This window comes from Rhincodon typus, chromosome 20 (assembly GCF_021869965.1).
Source record: "Rhincodon typus isolate 14 chromosome 20, sRhiTyp1.1, whole genome shotgun sequence".
Lineage (NCBI taxonomy): Eukaryota > Metazoa > Chordata > Chondrichthyes > Orectolobiformes > Rhincodontidae > Rhincodon > Rhincodon typus.
Window position 1 is genome coordinate 10,914,711 of NC_063351.1, and position 19,797 is coordinate 10,934,507.

At 41.6% G+C, this 19,797-nt stretch overlaps 1 protein-coding gene across 1 annotated transcript in view; it reads right to left on the bottom strand.

Annotated features, from left to right (window-relative positions):
• Positions 1 to 3,471: 3,471 nt before the first annotated feature.
• LOC109933201 (cGMP-dependent protein kinase 1-like) overlaps positions 3,472 to 19,797 on the bottom strand; it is a 75,840-nt gene continuing 59,514 nt past the window's right edge. The window contains exons 5-8 of the mRNA XM_048609163.1: positions 14,583 to 14,705; positions 14,275 to 14,337; positions 12,636 to 12,702; positions 3,472 to 6,920 (exon numbers count right to left, since the gene is read on the bottom strand). Coding sequence (XP_048465120.1) covers positions 6,822 to 6,920; positions 12,636 to 12,702; positions 14,275 to 14,337; positions 14,583 to 14,705 — 352 coding nt within the window. The 3' untranslated portion in view covers positions 3,472 to 6,821. The remainder of the gene's footprint in view (positions 6,921 to 12,635; positions 12,703 to 14,274; positions 14,338 to 14,582; positions 14,706 to 19,797) is intronic.

A 19,797-nucleotide genomic window follows, 5' to 3' on the forward strand; every position in this document is an offset into this window, starting at 1 on the left:
CCAGCTCTACACCTTGTTATATCAGCAGGTCAGTGCAACCCGTTTTCCATTTGGTTGGAGAAGAAATGGAATCAGAGTGAATCGTTAATCGTACAGTTTCCATCGCGAGTGTTTCGTCACTCGTCAAAAAAAAAAATCCATTGTCGGAAAAACCCATCTGGTTCACTTATGTCCTTTAGAGAAGGAAACTGCCATCCTTACCTGGTCTGGCCTACATGTGACTCCAGACCCAGAGCAATGTGGTTGGCTCTTAACTGCCCTCTGGGCAATTAGGGATGGACGATAGCCAGTCATGCCCACATCCCATTAATGAATAAAAAAAACCGAGTTATTTCAGTCAATTCAGAAGCAACAAATTGCTTTCCATCCAGTGTGTGAGGTTGGAAGGAAAGTCTGTACTGTGTAAGTAAAGATTACCACCACTAGTTAAAATGGAGGATTTGTGATAGTTATGGAATAAATAGCATTTGTTCCATGATGAATAACTGGTATGTTTTATGTCAATTCGTTGTTAGACAGTAAATATATTTTTTATTTTGGTCATGTATTTTTTGTAAAAACCAAAAGAACTGCGGATGCTGTAAATCAGGAACAAAAACAAAGTTGCTGGAAAAGCTCAGCAGTTCTGGCAGCATCTGTGAAGGAGAAAACAGAGTTAACGTTTGGGGCCCGGTGATCCTTCCTCAGAACTGATGGTGGTAGGAAAATGTCAGTTTATATGCAGAACATAGGGAGGTAGGTGGGGTTGGGAGTAAACGATAGGATAGAGCCCAAAGAGAGAGAAAGACAGTTGGACAGACAAAGGAGTTGCTAACGATCAGGCTGGGAGGGTGAGTAGTTGTTAATGGGGACTGTTAGTGACTAACAACAGGGGGTGTGTAATGGCAGGCTATGTGGTAACAGGGCCTGGTGTATGGGGTGGGGGCCTGGGACATGGGAGAGTTTAGGCCCTAAAATTATTGAACTCAATATTGAGTCCGGAGGGCTGTAGGGTACCCAAGCGGAAAATGAGGTGTTGTTCCTCCAGCTTGCGTTGGGCTTCACTGGAACACTGTAGCAAGCCGGAGACAGATGTTGGCCAGGGAGCAAGGTGTTGCATTGAATGGCAGGCAACAGGTAGTTCAGGGTCTTTTTTGCAAGCAGAACGTAGTGGAAGATAGGGTGAGAATACTCATTGTGAGCCATGATGGGACACCTACAGTGAAACACCCGAAAAATAACACGGCCGAAAAAAAATCTGAAAATCCAACCGACAGTGTGAAATATGGCTGGTGCTTTTTAGCCATTCTTAAGGTGGCAGTGACAGGCTTTAGTGTGGAAATGAAGATGTAGCCACATAATCAAACATTCATTTTGAATGCAGCAGTATAGGCTTGACAGTCTGAAAAAGCAAAAATAATGGTCTGGAGTTTCCATTCTGATGACACCTTTTTACTTTTTGGGGTAATTTGGCAGATATTAGCATAACAGGCACAAAAGGTAACATTTTAAGGGCAGGTTCAGCTGTGTGCAATTTGAAAATCTATTACCATTTGAATTAGCTTTAAAAGTGTTGCCTGAGAAACAGGGACCACCCACAAAGGTCGCCATACCCTAAGACAATGGAATCACCACTTGAAAATTTTGCTCATGGTGTTCACTTGCAACCCTTCAGTGAAGCTTTGCAAATTAAACTGGAACATTTATGTACAAGATCAGTGAAAGGTATGTTTTAAAGATTTTGATTTTTGAAAATTTCCCAAGGGACTGGCTATTGTGCCCATCCTAATTAGGAAACATATCTTTGCAGTTTTCTAAAAGTCATTTTTCAGTCGGTTTAAAACATCACTCACAGATGGTGGATTGACACTGATTAAAACTTGTTTCTTGTGTGAACTTTTCACTGCCTTACTAGTTCAAGGCAGATTTTGCCATTGTTAATAATGGCAATATGTTTAAGCAAGAAAATCAATTCACCTGGGTAGTGTGGCCTGTTTTGCGGACAGGCAGAGAGCAGGGTTGAAGGGGTCTTTTTCAGAATGGCAGCTGGTAGCTTGTGGAGTTCCACAGGGGTCCATGTTTGGACATTCACAACTATTCACATTATACGTTAACAATCTGGATGAAGGAACTGAGTGAATTGTTGCTAAGTTTGCAGATGATTCAAAGATAGGTGGAGGGACGGGTAATGTTGGGGAAGTGGGGAGGCTGCAGAAGGACTTGGACAGTTAGGAGAATGGGCAAAGATGTGGCAGATGGAATACAATTGGGAAAGTGTGAAATTATGCACTTTGGTAGGAAGAATAGAGGGGTAGACTATTTTCTAAATGGGGAAAGGTTTTTGAAATCTGAAGCACAAAGGGACTTGGGAACCCAAGTTCAGGATTCTCTGAAGGTGAACATGCAGCTTCAGTTGGAAGTTAAGAAGGCAAATTCACTGTTAGCATTCAGTTTAAGAGAGCTAAAATACAAGAGCAAAGATGTACTGCAGAGGCTGTATAAAGCTCTGGTCTGACCACATTTGGAATATTGTGACCAGTTTTGGGCCTTATATCTAAAGAAGGATGTGCTGGCATTGGAGGAAATCCAGAGGAGGTTTACAAGAATGATCCTGGGGATGGAAGGCTTGTCATATGAGATGCAGTTGAGCACTCTGGGATAATGGAGTTTAGAAAGATGAGGGTAATCTGATTGGCAAATTACAGAATACCAAGAGGCCTGGATAGCGTGAATGTGGAGAAGATGGTTCCAATAGTAGGAGAGACTGGGGTCCGAAGACACTGCCTCAGAGTGAAGGTATCACCCTTCAGAACTGAGATGAGGTGGAATTTCTTCAATAGGAGGATGGTGAATCTATGGAACTCATTGCTGCAGAAGCGTGTGGAGGCGAGTAATCAAGACAGAGATAGATAGGTTCTTGATTAGTAAGGGGATCAAGGGTTACAGGGAGAAGGCAGGAGAATGGGGCTGAGAAACATATCAGCCATGATTGAATGGCGGAGCAGACCCATTGGGCCACATGGCTTAATTCTGCTCCTTTATCTCGAGATCTTATGGAGATCTGTTTCAAGTGCAAAGGTTGTGGAAATTGCAGTTGTGAAGAATCCAGCTGGTGCTTGAGTTGTTCAATTGTTTGCTCTGATTACATTGATAAGAGGTGAATGCACTGAAAAACCAGCATCATTGATTGGAAGCACAAATTCATTACATTTTGCTGCCTTCTCAGTCCTTCCTTTACTGTTCTGTATCCCCCATTTTAATTTGCATCTCATTCTTTGTGCTTCCTTGTCATCCTATTCTCATCCTCGATGCCCTACTTCACTCTATTTCATTGCAGCCTGTCACAATTTGATGTGTATAGTCACCGTTTCCCTGCTTTAAGATTCCAAGTGAGTCTGGTTCGCTGACATTTCCTGTCAGGGAAGTTTTAAAGATTAAGTTTTCATGCAGTCTTTTAAACATCAACATTGAAGCGCGAAGAGTTTTCTTATAAATAGTTCAAAAGTAATCATCTTTATTTTAGCTCTAGAAAGTATATAACAGGCACTCTGCATTGACAGCTGCAGGAGATACAGGACAAAATCAGGGACAATTAAATATGTAAAAGTTAAAAATCTACAACCAAAGGAGTGCAACAAGCCTGTGACAGCATTCAGTGACAAAATATACATTTTGACAAATTTGCCATGCTCTATCTAAACAGAAAAAGAGACTAAATTGGAAACAACTCCCAACAAATACTTCATATAAATTTTAAAATGTTCAGTAAGTTGGAACAGTTGATGGTCAACTTCAAGTTAAATAGATACAGGAAACATAGATCTTAAAAGTGAGTATCAGCTATGTTAAGCCAGTGCTTGAACACAGTACTCTGATGAGACAGTTTACAGTTATCCTGAAAGAGTTTGAACAATGTTCACCAGGGCCACATTCATTGTAAGTTGACAACATTAAGGAGATACTTATACCCTAATATTTTGCAACACAGGTAAAATTAAAATTCTGTGTGTCAGCCAAAGTAACGATAGTTATAGTCATGTGACTTTTTTTGTTGCATGTGCACACATTTCACAGAAATGATGCACGATGTCATCACCAGTCTCACAGCTTCCCCAAAACTAAACATAACATCTAGTACCACAGGATATTTACTGCAACTTGTACATCATGTTGACAAAAAGGCCTACTGAACCTTACAGAACAGAGAATTTATATAGAAGCCAGCAAAGAAAGATTGATCCTTGAGGTTTTTCTGTCTTGTTTTTTTTTCAGTTTGCGCAGCATTAGACCAAATCTGTAAATTTGTTTGGATGCCATGTGTTTTAAGGCACTTGAGACAATGCCAAAGCTAGTCTAACCTATGGGAGTAATGGTCTTTACACTAGTTGAGAATTTTTTCAGGCAGAAGCCTTTGGGCTTTATCCTACAGCATTGGGCTATCTTATAATATGGAAAACATATGAAGTCAACTAAAACAGAAGACAAAAAGGGTTAAGTCACACAAAAAGTCTCAACACCCAAAACAGATCGGCTTATTTACAATAATATGGAGCTTGTGGTCCAATTAAATAAAAACAATAGATACAAGATTTTAAAAATATCAAGATGCAAATGTGACAGAGCCTCTTGACCCACAGGGTTTACAACAGTACTTGATTGTTACTTCGCTTGAGATTGTATCTAGAGCTTCCTCCTTCACTTTCAGTCATTGTACCCACAGGCCTCTTAAAACCACCTCCATCATTTCTACATTCATCTTTGATCACCAGTATCAAAAGTGACATTACAATCCTGAAACTCTTTCAATGAATTCATTGATACAGAGAGAGCATGATTCAAGACAAGCAGCCCGAGAAACACTAAAACATTGTGGATTTTTTTTAAAAATCACAATTGGTAGTTGCAACATCTATGAATATTGGAAAGGGCACTAGGAAAATGTGATAGCATTTTTCTTTAATTCTGCAGGACTTTGTACTATCAAAGAAGGGTTGGTCATTTCGCATCTGCAGGTTAAAGAATTTTTATGGTGGCTTCCAAGATATAATCCAAAACAACATCCAGGTGAATTGTGGACTGTAAGGTGTTACATCCATGTTTTTCTAAAGAGCATTTATCCTTAAGTAAAGAGAGGAGATTAAATTCAAAGAGATGCCTTATTAGTATTGAGGTTGACCAATGTGTTTTAAGGTACATTTTCAGCATTCGTAAAATTACTGAATGGCTGGTAGTGACCAGCTTTTCTATTCTTAGTTCAGCTTCTCATTATCTCCTCATTTTGTGCCCTTTAGTGGTCTCATTCTACAATAGCACAGAAGAGTAGATGAAGAAAGGACTTACATTGATAAAGTCACCATAGTCCTATGCTCCAAAGGGCTGCTCTCTCATTAGAGAGAGATGATGGGTAGTGGTTTAACCTGAGGGTCACACAGCTCAGATGAGGGGAGAGATTGAGAAGGACAGTCCTTTGTAGTAAGCTCAGCCAGTGCAGGAATTGAACCCACTCTGTTAGTGTTACTCTGAATTGCAAACCTGCTATCTAATCAACCGAGCTAACAGACTCCCTTTACTTTGATACAACTCCTGTCCAAATCCTAGGATGTCCAAAACTAACTTGCAGTCAGATATTTCTTTTTTTTTAAAATGAGTCTAATTACTTTTGTGATGTAGGAAATGTGACAGTCAATTTGTGCAAAACATGGTCTCACACACAACTGGATGATTAATTTGCCAATGTTGTTTGAGGGATGAATATTGGTTTGGATTAAAATAAAAGTTTATTGCTTTTATTTGATCCATTTAGATGTTGCTGTCTGGGAAGGAAGTCTGAATTCTATTCAAGGAAGTCTGAAAAAAAGCTAGATTAAAAAAAACACTTCTTTGACAGCATGACTTAGAAGTCTAACTGTAATAACAAATTATTAGACACAGTTTCCATAAGCCCATAGTTTTCAGCCAGCATTTAAATCCAGTGGCATGTCAAACACAAACAATGACTATTAAAATGCATCTGCAGGCAGTATTTGACCTTCTGTATTTCTACATTGTGATACAGAGAAAGGTATTTGCCTTTATAAGGTATAGGAGACCATTTCAATAGTATTTGATCAGGCAGGCACTCATTTTGGAGTGGAAACAAAGTCCCAATAGCAACAGCAGTTGTGCTTTATGCACTTAAATATTGATGCCACTTTTTAAATATATCATTGGAACAGAGATCTAATATCCAGACTAATAATGAATAAAGTGACTTAACGTGAAAAGTGTGGTTTAATGGTCCTTTTGGACGGGGTGGGGATACATACACACTGGCTTGACACACACAGAGATGTGCACGCTCGCAATCGAGGAATGGGAACATCCCAAATTCAATTCTATATTAAGTATCATAGTCCCCTGAATATAAATCCCCTGAATAAATACCTACATTTGTCTTTTTATTTTAATTAGAAAAAAACCCTACGTTTACTGGTTCAAACGACCCATTTTTAACCTTTTGAGTATTAGTTGGTCTCTGGAGCAAAGCACTAGTCACCTCAGTGAAGGGAAAGCCTTACATGTATGCTAATAAAACAAGTTGCTCTAGGACCACCATCTAAGTTGCTACTTTTCCATTCAAATCTAGAGTTTTTTTTTGAAAGGAACACCATTGCAATTGTCTAACGGCATCGCTCCTAATGCCATCATCGTCAGTGGAGCAGGCATCAGTCAAGGCATCATGGTGACCCAGAGCACTAATCCTCTTTCTGATTTCTTTTCCATTTTACTGGCAGTCTCTTTTCCACTTTCTCTGACCAACATGCTGTCCTAGGCAAGGCAGAAGCAAGTTTTCAGGAACAAATTTAGAAATCTGCATCCCATCCGGAGTTGTCGTCAGGAGGCGGGTCGTCGTTGTCTTCAGGGAAACTGTCAAAGTTGCTTGTGTCTGTTGGGGATGTGACCTGCAATAAGAAACATCATGGCATTTTTAATCGACGAATCAAAATAAGAGAACTCTTATTTCCTGCTCTCAGTACTGAACGGAGACTCGAAAGGGTACAACATTATAACAAACAAAGAAAACTGTTTTAAACAGTATAAAATTAAAAAAAAAACTGGAAGAACTGCGGATGCTGTAATGTGGTAATGAGAAATCTTGTGAAACTACAGCTGTCCATGTGGTGCAGACACAGACATAATGTTGTTGGAAAGAGTGCTCCAGGATTTTCACCATGTGGACATCTGAGTCAGGATGGTGTGTGACTATGGTGTGTGACTTGAAGGGGAACTTGCTGGTGGTGGTGTTCCCATGCATCCACTGCACTCATCCTTCTAAGTGGTAGAGGCTACTACGTATGTGCAAGTGAAACAAGCCTACACCTCATCATGTGGTTGTTGTTCTGCCATCATACTACTAAATGTAGGGATGTACATGGCTTTCTTCATCCAGTGTGGTACAGGAAACTCACTTGGTGGTCTAATGATAAGAGCATATTGCCTTGAAGCTGTAGTTTATCGCAAAGCAGCAACTAGATACAGATTACATTGATGAGTTTAGACGAATGAGAGATATAACTGAGGTGCTAAAGGGGATTGATAAAGTAGACGTAGAAAGGATGTTTCCACATGTGGGGCAATGCAGAACAAGGGGTCATAGTTTTTGGATCTCGGGTGGCAGACTTCAAACAGAGATGAGGAGAAATCACTTCTTTCAAAAGGTCATTAATCTGTGAAATTCACGACTCCACAGTGCAGTGGCTGTTAGGATATTGGGTAAATTTAAGGAGGAGGTAGACAGATTTTTAGGAGTAATAGGTTGAAGGGTTATAGAGAGCAGGCATTTGAGGCCGAAATGAAATCAGCCATGATTGTATCAAATGGCGGAACAGGTTCAAGGGGCTGAAATGCCTTCTCCAGCTTGTAGTTCTTATGTTCTTGTATGACACTCATTGTTACAGAGACTAGGAGTAGGAACAAATGTTAGGATCTCGGAGGATGAAGACCTAAGTGGTTTTATCCACAAGTCCATTTGACATCATCATAGTGGGTGGTGTTTACGACACTTCACAGTATGAACTCTTTCAGATATATACATCTCACCCAAAAGCTTTCTCCCCATTATTAATTTATGTTAATGGCATGGGTTCATCCCATTCAATGGCAAGGGGAGATGGTTGGATTCTCTCTTGCCTGACACTTGTGTGCCATGAATGTTACCTGTCACTTATCAGCCCAAGCATGGATCTTGTTGAGTTCCTGCTGTGTATTGGCTACTGTCCCTGGGGAGTTGCAAACTATATTGGACATTGGTGACTGCACAATGAGCATCCCAGTTTGGATAGCAAGAATGTCACCGATGCAGCATCTGAAGATGACTGGTCCTAGGACATCACCATGAGGAACTCTTACAGCAAGCCCAGCTATCTTCCTTTGTGCTTGGTATGCTTCCAATCAGTGGAGGGTTCCTCTTGTTTTTCATTGACTTCAATTTTTGCCAGGCCTCCATGATGTTACACTTGGTCAAATTGCTGCATTGATATCCAGGGAAGTCAATCTCACCTCTGCTATGGAGTTTAGCTCTTTTGTCCCTTTTTGGATCAAGGCTGTAAGTGTTGAAGTGGCCCTGGTGAAATACAATCTGAGCATCAGGGAGGACTGTCAGCAATGTCTTCCATTACTTTGCTGATGACCACGTCTAGACCGAAGGCGTGATATTTGGCTAGGAAGGATTTGTCCTGGTTTTTGTGGACAGCAGATGCTTGAACATATTTTTGCACTTTGTTGGGTACGTTGTAGCTGTACTGGAACAGCTGGGCCACAGGCAAAGATAATGCTGGGGCACAAGTCTCCATTAAAATTGTTGGGATATTGTCATATCCTTCGCCTTTGAAACATGCACTGTTGGAAATCGGGGTCTCCTTAAAGCTGAATATTTACCATGTAGCATGAGATTTCTTTTAACTGGTATTACACCAGTTCTTAGCCTTTTACAAATATAAACAGATCTCTAGCATTTAAAATAATTATTGGCGAGGGCAAAGAGGACGACATGCCTCCAAATTCAGTAAATCTACTTATATAGCTGAGAATAGTTGCACAAGATAGCCATGTTCTCATGACATGTGTTTGTTCCCTATTTTAGTGAGAGGGTATTTGGGGAATTGGGAACAGAGGTGAAATTGATAGTCAGGGGTCTAAGAAGAAATCAGACCAGGCAGCTGCGTTCCTCACACCTTGTTATCTCAGACTCCAACATCGGCAGTTCCTACTATCTCTCAGGAACAGGTGGGGAATGGGCTTATGTACAGTCAGTGTCTGTGACTGTGGGGTCAGGTCTCTACTTATCCAGTTAGACTAGGTTTGAAATCTCTAACAATTCCCGAGTAAGTATTGTTGAATGGTTCCGAGTTGGTCTGCTGGAAACGTGTCGGTGTTCCAGAGTAAGGAGTTGACCTCATCTGAGTGTTACAGACTGCCACATTCCAAGGTCCATGAATACATGCTGAGGGACACAGTAAAGCTTGGAGCAGCTGTCACCAAGGTGCAGTGGGGAAAGACCACCATCTGAGGTCTTTCTGCCAAAGCTCAATGGTGGACCATTCAGTTATCAGACCCTCCCCGAGCTTCAAATGTATGTAAATATATTCTTTTACAAGTAAGAGATGCCTTTCGTTTGTTTGTTGGATAGAGTCAAACTCCAGTGTTTGTTTGTTCTGGGCGACACGGTGGCACAGTTGTTAGCACTGCTGCCTCACAGCGCTAGGGACCTGGGTTTGATTCCAGCCTTGGGCGACTGTCTGTGTGGAGTTTGTACATTCTCCCCGTGTCTGCATGGGTTTTCTCTGGGTGCTCCGGTTTCCTCCCACAGTCCAAAGATGTGCAGGTTAGGTGGATTGGCCATGCTAAATTGCCCGTAGTGTTCAGGGAGGTAGAGGGTGTATATTAGGTGGGTCATAGCGGGATGGATCTGGGTGGGATGCTCTGAGGTTCGGTGTGGACTTGTTGGGCTGAAGGGCCTGTTTCCACACTGTAGGGATTCTAATTCTAATTCATATGCTACTATACAGAACCAAATGGCTTTAGTGACAATGTATGCTTATAAAGATATTATTACAAATATATTATATTTTTGAAATGTTAAAAAAAAGTTTTGAAGTCTCTGACTTAAGTTTATTGTCAAAGACTTTTGTGGCGAATCCTGGGAAATGGGTGGAGTTCAAACATTCCAGGCAACTCCTATAGTGAACCGTGCCTCAGGGCTTCCGTAGGGTCCTGACAAGTACTTTTGGTGATAAGTCTGGTCTCTGACAATCTCAAGAGCCATAAGATCTGCAAAATGTTGCTGAATATGAAACACTGACTCCTTTTGCAGGGAAGGGTGAGTGGGATGACAAGCTGCTCACAGCTTTTCTTTCTCGAAGAGCTAGAAAGATGAAGATCATCTCAATCCATAAAAAAATGGAAGTGTGTAAAAATGCAATAATTGAAAGGTTTGCAAAGAGGTAAAGAAGTTAAAAGAAAGGTCAGAACTGCATATATCAAAAACAGGAAATAAGATCAAAAATGATGGAACAGACTATTGACACCAGAAGTAAGATGATATGGGCTAAAGCACCAGCTATGGCCCCCAACATGACAATGTGTCTAATCAGGAACGTCAAATCTCCTCTCAACTTTAAAGAACCATGAAGTCTATATGCACCACATTCATTCTTGCTGCAAAGAAATCAAGGAAACTAACTGAGGTTTGAATTTTATACCTTTTTGAAGATCTATGATAGAGAATTAAATCTGATTCTGTACCTAAGATGTGTAATTATGAGTTTGCGTCCTCGTTCTCACGGTCCAAGGTCCCAAACATACCTTCCAGCTTGAACCATGATATAAAGTACTGCTTTCCCATTAGCATGTTGTATCCACGTCTCAAAATGTTGTTTCTTCTAAACCGAGGAGACTAAGTGCCAATTGTGTAACCACTTTGCTGAACACGTTTGTGCAGTCTGCGAGTGTCAAACTGTGTTTTCAGTGATTTGACATTTTAATTCTCTGCCCCCATTCTCACTTTCAGATCAACAACTTTAGATTGTGACTGCTCTGTTCTTATTGTTTTGGATGGTCGCTAATGCTGGACGTGTTAATTCTTGTTCTCTCCCTCCACAATGATGATACTGTGGCGTTGAGATGTGTTTTGTCCTGGTTTCTTTTAGGGCAAGATTGGGAAAACAGTTGGAGAGCAGTATATGAGAAGATAAACAACTTGTGAAGCCTTGGGTGTTCTTTTTTAAAGTTGAAATAATAGAAGCAGCCTGAATGGCTGTGGTCAAACTCCCACCACAGAACAAGGATCTTTATTTTAGCTTTCAGTAGTTGTTGCTGGGGTCTCAGCACGTCGGAAACCAGTGAATCTCTCCTGGCTGCTACACTGAGTTTTCTCTGGATGCTTTCCCTCCTGGACTGCTATGGGAGTTGCATATGAGACAATCTGTTTTCTGAATTTGCCTTTTGCCAAGGGTTTGTTTATGGGATGTTACCATATTGAAACAGTTAATTAGTAGTTGCTGCACCTATCATTCTGTGAAGATTTCCAATAGAGTTGTTATTCCAAGTTCCTCTTTTTTGTATTTTTAACTACAGTGTTTGAGTAAATTGTGTTTTGCTTAATGCTTAATGACCAATCAAATTGCATCTGGAACTCAGCAGCTCACATTTACCTTTAAAATAAGAAAAAGTTAGGGTCTAGGCTACCTTCTTGATATATTATGAGGGGGTCTGGGCTGGCCCACTGCATCCCAGATGCTGCCAGATTTGCCATGTATTTGGAACATTTGCCATTTTCTTTGCTCCTGATTTTACTTTCATTAGGTTTTGGTTGTAATTAGGATGAGAGAAAGAACTGACATGGATTTGCGGAAGACCTGGCTGGGTGCTTCAAATCACTTTGGATTTAATTAGTTATTGTCGTCATAAGCATGAATACAGCAATCAGGTTCCCACAAACAGAAAATCAGATTTACAAAGGGCTAATTAATTCTTGGTTGAGGGGAGCATGTTGAACATATGGATGTACCGGCATGCAAACAAATCTTCATTTGGAGTCTCAGTTTACTGTGTCAACACAAGGACAAAGCCACAAGATACACATAGCACTGAGGTGTCAGTCTAAACAGTGTATTTATGCCCTGTCATTGAAAAGCTGACCTCATAACTCAGAGGTAAGAACCTGTCACACCGTCATCAAGAGGAAAGCTACAAATGTGACTACAGAAATACTAGTCAGCTTCAGGCATTGTTGATGGAGCTTTACTCATGATTATTGAACATAATTGCCAGCTATGGAATGCTCAAACACTCAACTTGAATTTATTTATCAGTAAAAAAAGCCATCGCTATCAGTAATTCTGTGCAAAAGCACTTGCTCATAATGGAGAGAAAAATCCCTTAAATTTTCAAAGTACAACAAAGCTAATAGTTTGGAGTGAATTTACGAGAACGACCTAAGCTTGGGCCTTTAATGCCCTGTGTTTTTGAGTTACACCTGAACCCCTTATTTAGAAACGTCCTCAGAATCATACCAAATAACAGTTTAGAAATCTGGAAGATCCATTTAATAAATTGTTTAACACAGATATACAGATATGGTGAGTAGTTCTATAAAAATATCTTGGCTGTACACTTACACTGGATACAATTGGAGGTGTTAATGTGCCTTTTCTTAATCCTTCCCAGTTAAAACCTTCAAACCATCTGGAAAGAAAAAGCAAATTTCCTTCATTGTAAATCTGCTAAAAGTTGAAGTATTTTCCATTTTACATCAAACAACTGCACTAAGAATTTCCAAAGTAGGCACATTGCAAGTCAGCAAAGAGTCTTTGTGGGTTCTCTCTGAGATTTAGTCCTTTGAGATCTGCAAATGCATTGGGGGACCAGAAATAGTCCCTTCAATAAGTCATCCTTCAGATAAATTTTTCAAGGTGATTTAAAATGACACCACTCAATCTATGAGTTTTCTCAGGAACTCAAGACCGACATCCCTCCAGTAAAGAGCTGGTTGGCATTTGTGTTAAATTGACTCATCCAGTCATGCATATTGTGGCAAGGAAGAAAGCAATTCAGAGGGATGGGAGTACTTAGACAAGCTTTCCTCCTGGTAATGAAGACCAGGCAAGCCAATATTGCAGCTACATGAAGTGGATGAAACGGCATAATATAATTGCCAAGTTTTCGAGGGGAGGGCGGCATTAATTGGCACTTCAGTGAAGAACTTTGTTGACTCACTTACTAAGAAAATTTGTAGCTGTGGCAATCAGCTGCCAGAGAGTTTCGAGAGAAGCAGGTTTAGCTGTAATTAAAGATGACAGAAAGTGGTGCAGGACAGGAAATTAACTTGATAAATACTACATAAGTGTTTGGAAGATGAGATTTTTCTTGAAGTGTTTATAACATAAAGGCCAATGCAGAAGCCTGAGGCCTATCATTATGTGAGTATCAAAGGAGATTGGAATCTCATGCATAATTCATATATTAGGCCCCAGGCTTCATTCAAATTAGACACCTACCCATACTGCATGGTGCTTCAGTCAACAGAATGGTTACAGGTTTTGAAGGGGAACTTTCCCTTAAATTAGAAAAAAAACCATGAACTCTTCTGCCCTTTGCTCAACTGGGCATTGTGACACCTTGCTGTATCTCATCATACCTGGTGCAAGAAGCCTGTATTGACTGCTGACACCTCTGTGCTCCTAGCATGGCTTGTGAGGATGTGTTGGAAATGCCACTAAATTTTGGAGTTGAGCTAATCCTCCATTATCTGGTACAGGCAATTTGCATGGGTAGGTACCCAGAATTTCTAAATTGACATTCACCTAATCGTCAGAATGGGAAAAATTTCCATGACAACTTTTTTAAAAAAAACTAAGCTTTGTTCCAATTTTGTCAGAGATATAAATCAATCTCAATGTTTCTTTCGCGGCTGTCTCCCTTCATGACTTTAACATCTTCAACTAGCATCAGTAACTCAATGTATATGTTAATAAAAACTCAATCATTTTAATTGAACCTTGATTAATGTTGCCTAACAAGGAAAAAAAAACTCTGAATATTAATGCCACAGTCAAGAACTTTTATAAAGGGGACAAAAATGGATGATCCACTCATTAAGCTAACACACATTACTACATTATAATGTGCAAATAGTGGGTCCACTATGCCCCATGTATTGTAAACAAAATAAGTCTCTATTGTTACCACAAGATTTTTAAGGAAAATGTTTAAGTCTAACACAACACTGCATAGAGGTGTGATTAAGGATCCACTCACTTGTGCTTTTGAATGTCTTTAACTCCATTTTTCAAGTTCCCAAGTCTTTCTGAAGGATTGTCCCTGTTGCAAAAGCAGAAAAAATGTTTTGAATGATTGAAGTCCTCTCTGAGAGTTTGACTTTCTCGATGGTCATGTTCTGACTCACAGCTCAAAACAAATTAGAGCGACAGGAGGAGAAGGAGGGTCTGCAATGACTTCTCCATCTAGGTGTTAAACATAGGCAACTACTCAAATATGACTCCAACCAGTTAGCTGGTTGAAATTGTTTTACATCCCAGCTCTGACCAAATCTGGTAGAAACACACCTGCACAGTTTCTTGATGAGGTTAGCAGCATTTTTGGTAATCTTCTTTGGAAATTCAATCATGTCAATTCCACGAAGTATAATGTTATATGTCTTCATGGGGTCAGAGCCTGAGAACGGTGGGCTTTGTAAAAATGAGGAGGCAACACAAAATTAGAATGAGTTTCACACTATGACTCAGAAACCGATAATTTTTTTTTCTTGTTAAGTCAATTACCATACTACTTTCCATTCTTATAACTGATTTCTTTTTTACTTGATGCCTGTTTCTTGCCAAAGAATAAAACAAATCCCTGTTCTCACAAGAAGTAACATGCAAATGACATAAAAAACTTCACATTCTCTGAGTGTCTCAAATTACATCACAATTAACCAATTATTTTCCAAGATTATTCACTTTTATTTGTGTCAAGTGCAGAAGCCAAAGTGCACGTAAGGGCCCATCAATAACAGAGGGGAGGAATAGCTGTTTAATCTGGTTCTTCAGTCATGTTGTTTGAGGTATGCAAATTTCCAATCAGTAAGATCTAAGAAAGAGCAATGGGTTAAATGATCATTTAATCAGATTAGTGTTCTTGGTGAATTGATGGATACAGAGATGAACACCCTTTCTCTCCCATTTCACTGTGCGCTAAGGGATCTTATCTGTCCCCTGAACAGTCAGATGGGGTGTTGGCTCACTGTCACATCTGAAGGACAGTACCTTAGTCAATACAGAAGTCTCTCAGTATCAAGATGCAGTGTTAGCCTGGATAGAATAATCATGCTCTGACTTGAGACTTGAGCTCCAACTTCTCAGAGGTGAGAGGCTATCAAGTCAGCCATGTAAATAGTTTCTCTTCAATATTTACAGGAGAATTGAGATTGCATTTGTGACAGCATTATTTCCTGTTGAGTCGGTTTGTGAGAATTTTGAATCCAGCTAACTTATGAACTCTGAGGTTCCTGAGGTTATATACGGCACCAGTCAGGGATAACTTGTACAGGGGTACATGGCTTGTGTATCCGACTGGCTTTTAAAGAGACAGACAGCATGTTTTGCAGCCCCTTCTCAGTTACAGAAATAACATAGAACATAGAACATGGAACATAGAACATTACAGCGCAGTACAGGCCCTTTGGCCCTCGATGTTGCACCGACCTGTGAAACCAATCTGAAGCCCATCTAACCTAAACTATTCCATTACCATCCATATGTTTATCCAATGACCATTTAAATGCCCTTAAAGTGGGCGAGTCTACTATTTTTGCAGGCAGGGCATTCCACGCCCTTACTACTCTCTGAGTAAAGAACCTACCTCTGACATCTGTCCTATATCTATCACCCCTCAATTCAAAGCTATGTCCCCTCGTGCTAGCCATCACCATCCGAGGAAAAAGGCTCCCACTGTCCATCCTATCTAATCTTCTGATGATCTTGTATGTCTCTATCAAGTCACCTCTTAACCTTCTTCTTTCTAATGAAAACAGCCTCAAGACCCTCAGCCTTTCCTCATAAGACCTTCCCTCCATACCAGGCAACATCCTGGTAAATGTCCTCTGCACCCTTTCCAATGCTTCCACATCCTTCCTATAATGCGGTGACCAGAACTGTACGCAATACTCCAAGTGCGGCCGCACCAGAGTTTTGTACAGCTGCAACATGACCTCATGGCTCCGAAACTCAATCCCTCTACCAATAAAACCTAACATACTGTACGCCTTCTTAACAACGCTATCAACCTGGGTGGCAACTTTCAGTGATCTATGCACATGGACACCGAGATCTTTCTGCTCATCCACACTACCAAGAATCTTACCATTAGCCCAGTACTCTGTATTCCTGTTACTCCTTCCAAAGTGAATCACCTCACACTTTTCTGCATTAAACTTCATTTGCCACCTCTCAGCCGAGCTCTGCAGCTTATCTATGTCCCTCTGTAACCTGCAACATCCTTCCGCACTATCCACAACTCCACCGACTTTGGTGTCATCCGCAAATTTACTAACCCATCCTTCTATGCCCTCATCCAGGTCATTTATAAAAATGACAAACAGCAGTGGCCCCAAAACAGATCCTTGAGGTACACCACTAGTAACTGAACTCCAGGATGAACATTTCCCATCAACCACCACCCTCTGTCTTCTTACAGCTAGCCAATTTCTGATCCAAACCGCTAAATCACCCTCAATCCTATGCCTCCATATTTTCTGCAATAGCCTACCATGGGGAACCTTATCAAACGCTTTACTGAAATCCAAATACACCACATCAACCGCTTTACCCTCATCCACCTGTTTGGTCACCTTCTCGAAGAACTCAATAAGGTTTGTGAGGCACGACCTACCCTTCACAAAACCGTGTTGACTATCCCTAATCAAATTATTCCTTTCTCGATGATTATAAATCCTATCTCTTATAATCCTTTCCAACACTTTACCCACAACCGAAGTAAGGCTCACTGGTCTATAATTACCAGGGTTGTCTCTACTCCCCTTCTTGAACAAGGGGACAACATTTGCTAGTCTCCAGTCTTCTGGCACTATTCCTGAAGACAATGACGACATAAAGATCAAAGCCAAAGGCTCTGCAATCTCCTCTCTAGCTTCCCAGAGAATCCTAGGATAAATCCCATCCGGCCCAGGGGACTTATCTATTTTCACACCTTCCAGAATTGCTAACACCTCCTCCTTATGAACCTCAATCCCATCTAGTCTAATAGACTGTATCTCAGTATTCTCCTCGACTACATTGTCTTTTTCCTGTGTGAATACTGACGAAAAATATTCATTTAGCACCTCTCCTATCTCTTCGGACTCCACGCACAACTTCCCACTACTGTCCTTGACCGGCCCCTTGTCCTTGACTTACTCAAGTCATTCTTTTATTCCTGACATACCGATAGAAAGCTTTAGGGTTTTCCTTGATCCTACCTGCTAAAGACTTCTCATGTCCCCTCCTGGCTCTTCTTAGCTCTCTCTTTAGGTCCTTCCTGGCGAACTTGTAACTCTCAAGTGCCCTAACTGAGCCTTCACGCCTCATCTCTACATAAGCCTCCTTCTTCCTCTTGACAAGAGATTCAACTTCTTTAGTAAACCACGGTTCCCTCGCTCGACCACTTTCTCCCTGCCTGACAGGTACATACTTCTCAAGGACATGCAGTAGCTGTTCCTTGAACAAGCTCCACATTTCAATTGTGCCCAGCCCCTGCAGTTTCCTTCTCCATCCTATGCATCCTAAATCTTGCCTCATCGCCTCATAATTGCCTTTCCCCCAGCTATAACTCTTGCCCTGCGGTATATACCGATCCCTTTCCATCGCTAAAGTAAACGTAACCGAATTGTGGTCACTATCACCAAAGTGCTCACCGACCTCCAAATGTAACACCTGGCCTGGTTCATTACCCAGTACCAAATCCAGTGTGGCCTCGCCCCTTGTTGGCCTATCTACATACTGTGTCAGGAAACCCTCCTGCACACATTGGACAAAAACTGACCCATCTGAAGTACTCGAACTATAGCGTTTCCAGTCAATATTTGGAAAGTTAAAGTCCCCCATAACAACTACCCTGTTACTTTCGCTCCTATCCAGAATCATCTTTGCAATCTTTTCCTCTACATCTCTGGAACTTTTCGGAGGCCTATAGAAAACTCCCAACAGGGTGACCTCTCCTTTCCTGGTTCTAACCTCAGCCCATACTACCTCGGTAGACGAGTCCTCATCAAACGTCCTTTCTGCCACCGTAATACTGTCCTTCACTAACAATGCCACACCTCCCCCTCTTTTACCACCTTCCCTGATCTTATTGAAACATCTAAACCCCGGAACCTGCAACAACCATTCCTGTCCCTGCTCTATCCATGTCTCCGAAATGGCCACAACATCGAAGTCCCAGGTACCAACCCATGCTGCAAGTTCACCCACCTTATTCCGGATGCTCCTGGCATTGAAGTAGACACACTTCAAACCACCTTCCTGCCTGCCGGTACACTCCTGCGACCTTGAAACCTTATTTATGACCTCACTACTCTCAACCTCCTGTACACTGGAGCTACAATTCAGGTTCCCACCCCCCTGTTGAATTAGTTTAAACCCTCCCGAAGAGCATTAGCAAATTTCCCCCCCAGGATATTGGTACCCCTCTGGTTCAGGTGTAGACCATCCCGTTTGTAGAGGTCCCACCTACCCCAGAATGAGCCCCAATTATCCAGGTATCTGAATCCCTCCCTCCTGCACCATCCCTGTAGCCACGTGTTCAACTGCTCTCTCTCCCTATTCCTCGCCTCGCTAGCACGTGGCATGGGTAACAAACCAGACATAACAACTCTGTTTGTTCTAGCTCTAAGCTTCCACCCTAGCTCCTTGAATTTCTGCCTTATGTCCCCATCCCTATGTCGTTGGTGCCTATGTGGACCACGACTTGGGGCTGCTCCCCCTCCCCCTTAAGGATCCCGAAAACACGATCCGAGACATCACGGACCCTGGCACCTGGGAGGCAACACAGCAACCGCGAGTCTCTCTCGTTCCCACAGAATCTCCTATCTGTCCCCCTAACTATGGAGTCCCCAATGACTAATGCTCTCCTCCTCTCCCCCTTTCCCTTCTGAGCAACAGGGACAGACTCTGTGCCAGAGACCTGTACCCCATGGCTTACCCCTGGTAAGTCGTCCCCCCCAACAGTATCCAAAACGGTATACTTGTTTTTGAGGGGAATGGCCACAGGGGATCCCTGCACTATCTGCCTGTTCCCTTTCCGTCCCCTGACTGTAACCCATCTACTTTTTTCCTGTACCTGAGGTGTGACTACCTCCCCATAACTCCTCTCAATTACCCCCTCAGCCTCCCGAATGATCCGAAGTTCATCCAGCTCCAGCTCCAGTTCCCTAACACGGTTTCCGAGGAGCTGGAGTTGGGTGCACTTCCCGCAGATGAAGTCAGTGGGGACACTAGTGGTGACCCTTACCTCCCACATTCTACAGGAGGAGCATACAACTGCCCTAACATCCATTCCCACTGTTCTGAATTCCCAAACAGACAAATTAAAAAAAAATACTAGTAGCCTTCCCAAATCAGCGCTCAGAACCTTTTTTTTTGGTTAGAGGAGGAGGATGGGTGGGAGACACTACCTAGGTAGTGTTTCGGGTAAAGCAACCGCCCAAATATATTACCTCACTTACTCCAAAAAATGGAGTCACGCGAGGTAAGACTTTTATAATCGAAAAGCTCACCTTCCCAG